The 7,914-nt window shown below is 47.8% G+C and overlaps 1 protein-coding gene across 1 annotated transcript; it reads right to left on the bottom strand.

The window, feature by feature from the left end:
* Positions 1 to 2,286: 2,286 nt before the first annotated feature.
* On the bottom strand, positions 2,287 to 5,493 carry MELLADRAFT_84240 (uncharacterized protein; the record flags this gene model as incomplete). The annotated part of the gene is made up of 3 exons (XM_007407647.1): positions 2,287 to 2,356; positions 2,428 to 3,794; positions 3,853 to 5,493. The coding sequence occupies 3 exons, from the start codon at positions 5,491 to 5,493 to the stop codon at positions 2,287 to 2,289; spliced, it is 3,078 nt and encodes a 1,025-aa protein (XP_007407709.1).
* Between the last annotated feature and the right edge of the window lie 2,421 nt (positions 5,494 to 7,914).

The raw sequence follows: 7,914 nt of genomic DNA, 5'->3' as shown, positions 1-7,914 counted from the left end.
TCAATACACGTACCGACTCCCAGGAATGGGTCTGGGCTCTGGCAGATCAACCGCTGGTTTACGCTTGACTGCCGTGAGGCAAATGAGTCTTATTAGCGTGCATGAGATGACGGGACGCTGGTAAAGACTAAGAAAGAAAAGAAATAGAAAAAACTGGTTTTTCGAAACCTGACATAAACTGACGACACATGAGAGTTCAACCGCCCTCGTAGTGGAAGAGTGGTGATGGTAATTGTAGAGTGGAGATGTGAGAGTCCTCTTGGACGAATGGTGTTGAACTCTGTAGCGTCGTAGTTGTGCGCGTTGTAAAAAATTCAGGAGTATGCCCGAGATATTTTGTTAGCGTCACATGTTTTGCACCTCGTTAGACATGTCATGAGTGACTAACAGGTGTTTTTGAAAAGCGACGTAGTCGACATTTTCCTAGGAATCCGCCGGTGGCTGGTTCCTATGACGAAGACTCTGCAACATGAGGTCTTTGATTAGCGAGATTTTACAGAGATAAGGTCGTGACGACTTACTCTACGCTGACCCCGACTGGGTTCGTCAAGGGGGGCTATTGGCCTGGTTCTGGTCCACGGCTGTGGGAGAGAAGGCAATATGATTGCGAACGGTCAGTCATCTGACGGTTGCATGAGGCTTGGGGTACAGGGGCAAGGAGTTTGATTAGAGGCTTACAAGAGCTGCTCTTGGGAATTCCACCTGCTCTCCTATAGACAGTCCCGAGGTCTGTGCGAAGCACTGGGTCTTTCTTAGGTTCAACAGCGGGTGACTTCTGATGTAAGTTTCCCAGGCGTTTGATGACCATCTGCCGATTTGGCGGATGGTTTCGTGTTCCATGCCGCTTTGTGCGTAACACGTGGCGCCGCCTGCGCGCAGCGAGTGACCTGAGCGTGTTTTGTTAAAAATTGCTTGAAGACGTTGGATGAACCATGTTCTGGTGGGCTGGCAACCGTTTTCGCGCATAAAGAGCATTGGTTCGCATGGGAAGCAACGATCGCGCCACACCGCGTAGAATAGTAAGGTATTGACTGGGCACGTGTCCTTGTATTCTCGTAGAACGATGGATACTGGCGTGCCGTTGAAGTCGGGGTCGGCTTTGTGGTATGGGAGGTTGTAGCAGGCGACGGTACCACACACCGAGAACACGAGGGAAGATCTGCGTATGCATTTGCGAGGGTTTTGGAGTTTTAAAGAATCTGGGACGACGAGTTCACCTAGACGGTGGAGTGCGGAGAACCCTAATGCTACAATTGCATTGAAAAGGGCGTCGTCGAAGGAGGAATTGTATTCTTCAGCGCAAGTGCGTACATCGCTCATTGTGAAAGGGTTTGCCTGAGTGACCGGGAGGGTAAAGAGCTTCTTGCAGCCGCGGAGCGTTTTCCTGACTTGTTGCGAGTTCCTGACTTGGTCCACCCAAGGGTAGCGTTCGCGAAAGATAAATGCGATTCCTGTGAGATACTTGCTTACCGTTGATGGCAAGAGTTCTCGCGATACCACCGAAATGAAGTGGCAAAGGTTGGTTTCGCTTGGGTAGAAGTCCTTGCCTTGGTTTTCACAAAACTTGGCGAATCACTTTGCTTTCGAGTTTGGTTCGAGATGATGGTCTATATCGTCCTTGTTCATAGCTTCGAGTTCCTGAAAACTGAGCTTTTTAGGCGGACGTTTTGCTTTTTTCATTTTCCGGCGTTGAGTCGGATGGTTTTTAGGATAAATAGTTCGGATCGGTCAAGCAGGTTTTGAGGAGGAGCTGACCGTGAGGTTTTTTATGTGGTGTGTTACAACTTTCGAGCGAAGTGAGACGGTGAACTAGACAGTGTAGAAACAGAAACGAAGAAAAAATAGATTTTTTTTATTTTTTATTTTTATTTGTTTTGTGAAGTGTATTAAGAGAGAAAGAGAGAAATGGTTTTTTGGGGGAATCAAGCCGTTGAGAGGAACGACCGGCTTGTGCAACCTCCAACAAGCAACTCCGGTTCCGGTTCAATGTTGATTACCGTAACGTTAGGAGCTAGGGCCTTTGTTCTGTCAGCCAAGAACCTAGAGATCGAGTCGGCTACCTTGTTATCCTTGTTCGATATGTGACGCACTTTCACGTCCATTTTTTTGTCCAACATTAGGTTTACCGCGAACTTAAAGACAGTTCTGATCAACGGTATTGGCTTGTGGGAGCTGAATAGGTGTGATACCGACTCATTGTCCGTGAAGATAAGCACTTTCCTTGCCTTAATGCTGGATGCCAGCTTTATTGCCAAGGTAACCGCCAGAAGCTCGGCCCAGTAAATGTTACGGGCTGGGGGCGGCAGGGAGTAACACCATCCCATGGCTGTGGCCGGGCGCCATATGCCAAGGCCGACTGGACATGCATCACAGAAAAAGACGCAGTCTGCCGCTTTGAGCGGCCAGTGGAGGTTTTCTAAGACCAACCTTCCTTCCCAGGCTTCCAGTGCATTGGCCAGCCAGTTGAGATCATCTTTGTTGGTTCGGTTAAGTGGGATGTGAGCGCTGCGAATTGATTTACCCGACATCTTGTCCCAAGAGGACTGAATCGACCATCTTCCCAGAGGGAAGATGTTCAGCGCCCAGTTGGCCCAGCCTGTTAGGCGCTGCCATTCCACCAGGGGATGGGAGATCTTTGAGGTGAATAGTCGTAGGGCGGAGATAAGTTCTGACCGTTTCTTTTCAGACAGTGTGATTGAAAGCTTGTCGCAATCGATGGTGTGGCCGATTACTTCTAGCACCGTACCGTGGAGCTGTTTCTCCCAAGCCCACGGTAGACCGATATAGTCGAAGATGGTGAGGAATTTTGCTTGATTTCGAGGAATACTCCTACCTTTGAAGTTGACGAGGGAGGAAGTCAGGTCTGAGCCCCACGAGTTGTCCATGTACGAGTTCAGTTCCGTAATGCCGAATTCGTAGTAAGCAATCCACAAGACCAGAGAAAAGAACGAGCACCAAAGTTTTGGAGAACTTGAGCATCCAAAGTTCACATTTCTATCTGCGTGGAAAGCCTTACCTATTTTGACGATTTGTCGTAGTTGCCATTGTAGAGATGCCGGCAGGACTCTGAAAGCGCCGTCCACATCAGACTTCCATATTAGCACTCGATGATTTGAACGGTGGTGAATGAGTAAATGGGGAATGAAGGAAGCGATAGAGTCTAGGTCTATTTTGATTTTCTCTTTGTTAATCAGGTCGTTGGGAGATGGTCGGCCAAATGACATATTTGTACATGTCCGTACTTTGCCCGAGTTTGGGTTGGTTGCCAGGCAGAGAGGCGAAACCTTCATGCCCGGCAAGAGAGTGTAGAATGGGGGGGAATATCTTCCTGCTTTGAGCTCTTTGTCCCTGGCCTGTTGCAGGGTTTTTTCCGCTTCAGGCCCAGACACATGGTTTTTGTGATAGGTAATGTCATCTGACGGTTTGGCTGAGAGAGGCCAGAAACCCTCCGACAACCCGAGCACAATTGAGTCGACGAAAGGTCTGTTGGGGTGATTTTTGAGTAGAAGGGAGAAATTTTTGATGTTTATTGGACAGGTGATTTTGAAAATGTCGGGTCTTTGTTTGATAGCGTAAGCGGCTAACGGATCGGATTCTATGGGAGGAGCTGCGGGAAGAGGCTCCGCGTGGAGAGAGGATTCGACTGAGGCTGAGTAGCCCTCAGATAACGCGTCGATTTCTAGTCCTCGAAGAAATCGACAACTGTTAGGCTCATTTGTGAGCAACGCCTCCTTGATGAGTGCCATCGCATCCAACTTTGTTGCACAGATTGTGTATTCTGTCGCACTCATCGTCTGCGTGGGGACAAACACCGAGATTCCAATTATTACAAATTTGATCAGCAATAGATACGCCCTTGGCTGGTTTGACGGTGTAGTTGGGTTTGTTGCGGCGACCTCTGGGCTTTTTTGGTTGAGCTGGGCGAGGTGCTTTGGTCGTATAAGGAGTTGATTGAGTTTCGGCCCGTGGTGGTAGAGGTGTTGGTATAGCTGCTCGGGCGGTTTGTGAAAGTCTGCTGGCTGCGCTGTAGAGCACCCGATTGTCGATGCCCCTGAGGCTTTCATGGGTATAGTCACCCCATACCAGCCATGGCCGAGAGGAGAACTCCTTGCGCATTTCGACGTCGAAGTCACGGACGTCTTCCCAATTGACCTTTGCTTGAAAAAGGCCAGGGAGACCGAAGATGTAGTCAAAGTACTTTTTGATAGATACTGCAGCGGGGGGGAATGCCGCGATGTAAGCATGGCGTGCCACGGCCATGAGATCCTTCCAGTGGTCACTGTTCGTGATCTCTTTGGGAGGAGCACCATTGATGCTTTTGAGCTTCCCGACGTCATTGACTTTGAGAAATGATTCCGACGGCCCGTTGGACGAGACCTCTCCGTATAATTTTCGTAGGTCAACGAAATTATATTCCAGTAGGTCTTTGGTGAGGTTGTTGTGCCAATTGGCCGGCCGGTTACCGCAGGAATTGAACAGAGAGATGTACTTTTTAATATTTGATTTGTATCTGATAGCGATTTTTTGAATTTTTGAAGAAAGGGGGGTAAAAGCCTCAGGGGAGAGATGTTCGTTGTGAGCCAGAAATGGTATCTCATCATCGTCTTCCCCCTCGGACCCAGAGAAGGCTGGTGCCTCAGAGTCAGCTGGTGCTGGCAGAGGATTGAAGTCTCCATCCGACGAAGAATTGGACAAAGAAGACGTGGAGGGAGGAGACTCATGTCTTTTCCTTTTCTGCTCTTTGAAAATGGGTCGGGTCGGTTGTTTTTCGGCGACGTTGGTCGCCGGAATCGGGGCAATTCGATCAGCCAGGTTGCTGCTTGGCTGAGCGGTTGACAATTTGATGTTTGACCCGCTAGCTTCAGGTTCACGAGTTGCTGAGACTCGTAGAGCGAGAGGGATTTCGCCTCCTCGAGCCTCTTCTCCATGTTTGACGGATGAGGTTTGACGACGGTGTCTTCGTCGATTTTTCCTTTTTCCCGTCGAAGAGGGGGGTCCAATAGAGGGCAACTTTGGCTGAAACGGAGGTGGCGGAGGGGACGGCGGAATTGGTTGAGACTGGTGATGGGCTTTTCCAGCTGGGAACATTGACAGGTCTTCCAGGTTTTGGTTAAGATCAGCTGTCTTGAACCCAGCTGGGAGGCGCTTCCCAATGAAGCCTCGAGGCGGCCGGTAATAGCTGGCGTCATTTGTCGGCCTGACCTTCCTGCTAAGAACGTAAGGAGGATTGGCCAGTGGATCGGCATTTTCCGGCAGTTCGTCCACTGTGCCGTATTCGATGCGGCGTTGGGCGTGGTCGAGCGCAATGGCCACCCTTGCGAACGCTGACCAGTGGAATATGAAGTCTGGAGCTGAGGGGCTGTAAACTTGTGCCACTTGGTCTCGGAGCTGAGCCATTGAGATGGATGAGCTGCCTCCCCAGACATCATAGTTTTCCAAGATTGCATCTATAGCTTTAAAACGATCTTGGGCCAAGTTTGCCTCTGCGATCATAATTTATACGGGAAACGATGAATTTATTTGGCCGCGACTTTGTTCTAGGTCTTTTTTGGTTTGTGACGAGAGTCTTATAATTTTAAGAACGATTAGAAGAGATCCTTAAATAATAGAGCGATCAACAAAAAAGGTTGGATATTTTTTGTTTTTATATAAGACTGAATAAGAGAAAAAAGGCTATAGTGAAAAGAGAATTGCGCGGACTGATAATTTTTGTAAAGAAATTTCTAAGTGGGACAAATGAGCTTCTCGACAGAGGACAGGAATTATAGGGAAATAATTTTTTAACGCTCATTGCATCCTAACGTCCATCCTCTGCCGGCACGTGAGATGGAAGTATCTCCGCCGGAGAGGATGGGACGTTATGGTTCCACCCCGCGTGTTTTCACTACCCGGACGCCTTTTCGACCCCATTCCCGTATGTCAATACGCGTACCGACTCCCAGTCTTTCTCCATGTTGTACAAGTGGAATCATCAAATTCCCCTCGTCTTTTGCTGAGCTACACAAAGTAAAATCTAAAGGTGCTTTTTGTATAAAGCCATACCCCTCAGCACGTGATTTTCATGACCCGACACGCTCGGGCTATTTGTTCTCACTTCACTCTGCTTGTGGTACTACTGGTACTTACAATCTTTCAAGTTCACGCCACATTTTCGTATAGCCTTCTTGACGCTCAATACATACCTTTCTTATGCTTACACGTTTGCTTTCAAGAACATTCGTTGCGAATGCAACTGCGCATTCTCTCTCGTCTCGGCAACGTGCAAGGAATACAATCAAGCCAGAAATCCCTCAATCTTTGCGTACAAATACTTGAGCCTATCAGACAGAGGTGGTTTCGGAAAAATTCATGACAATGTTTCAGCAACCAGGTTGACCGCTCCAGATTGACACAGTGGTGTTGCTCATCAATAAAAAACACACCTTCTTGCGAGCTGGCACCGGTTATGGGAAGTCACGCATACCTGAGGTCTATGCGGCGTTGCATAGCGACAAGCCCAGGTCGATTGTATTGACGATTGTGCCCCTGGATTCACTTGTAAATGACCAGGTATGATAGGCAGCAACTGTTCACATGTCAACATTTTTTAATTGAGGAAATCCATGTTACAAATTTGTGTGTATCTAGGTTGCCAACAAGATTCAGCGAGGCCTTTCCGCCATTAACTGCAGCGCGGAAAATGCAACTAGAAAAAACCTTGAAGATATAAAGCTGGGAGTATATCAGTATGTCTACATGGTAAGCATGAAATGTGACCACGTGGAAACCAGAAACTGATGTATCTTTTGCCTTTTGTAGAGCCCTGAAGTCTATCTCAACAACGGGCATTTTCGTACTGTCTTTTTCTCAGCGGAATTTCAACGACGTCTGATCTTAACTGTGATTGACAAGGCACACCAAATATACTCTTGGGGCCTTGTAGAATCTCGAGAAGCTCGTCACTCCACTGCTCACCTACAGACCCAGGATCGAGGTGTTTTTAGGCCGTCATATGGGAACCTAGGCCAGCGATTATTGTCAGCTGGTGTGCCAGTTCTACTTTTATCAGCCACTTGTAGGCCTGTGGCAATTGAGGCAATCAAGAGGAACTTGAAATGGACCAATGAAGACCTAGTCATCCTTGAGGGCGAGTTGGTTCGCGAGGAGATTCGACTCATGCAAATACCACTTGAATACACTTCTAAGTCTGGCAATGACATTCGACGTTCTTTTGCACTGTCATCAATCATATCCGACTCGATGATACCACAAACTCTAATTTATTCGAATACTCAAAATGAAAACCTTGCTGTACATCAAGGGGTTCTTACGGCACGAGGCCTGTTGCACAAGCGTTTTAACGGTAAAAGTTCATGTATCCGTCGATTTCATGCGGTGACTGGCCCAAAAGATAAGAAGGAACATATTGAAGCATATGGCCAGGGAGAAGTGGCGATGATGGCTTGTACCATGGCGTTGGGAATGGGAACTAATTGGCCCCAAACCCGCCGCGTGATCACCTTGGGACAAACTGATCCTTCAGTCCTCGGCCAGATGGTTGGTCAATGTGGGCGAGATGGTAGACCGGGTGTAGGCATTATGCTAATGGAAACCAAGCGTACCAATGGTAAAAACTTTCTTAGTAATTTTGTGGATCACTATAAGATGACGGACGACAATCGGTTGGATGCTTTGTCAATCACTCCTGTATGCCTTTGAATTGCATTTCAAATTGATAACATGTAAGTCCTTACCGCTTCCTTTCAGTAATCAAGATGATGTAAGAGCTGATATACTTTGCATACTAGGATTGGTCATGTGCCTCTATCTTTTGATGATCCATTCTATGTGGAAGAGAGGGCACGTCAGCAAGAAAAGGGAAGGGTGATGCCTCTGTTCAAATTGTCACCCCGACTTGTAGCTTCATTCTTGATA

The sequence above is a fragment of the Melampsora larici-populina genome (genome assembly GCF_000204055.1).
Source record: "Melampsora larici-populina 98AG31 unplaced genomic scaffold MELLAscaffold_10, whole genome shotgun sequence".
NCBI lineage: Eukaryota > Fungi > Basidiomycota > Pucciniomycetes > Pucciniales > Melampsoraceae > Melampsora > Melampsora laricis-populina.
This window is presented reverse-complemented; position numbering and strand designations above follow the sequence as displayed.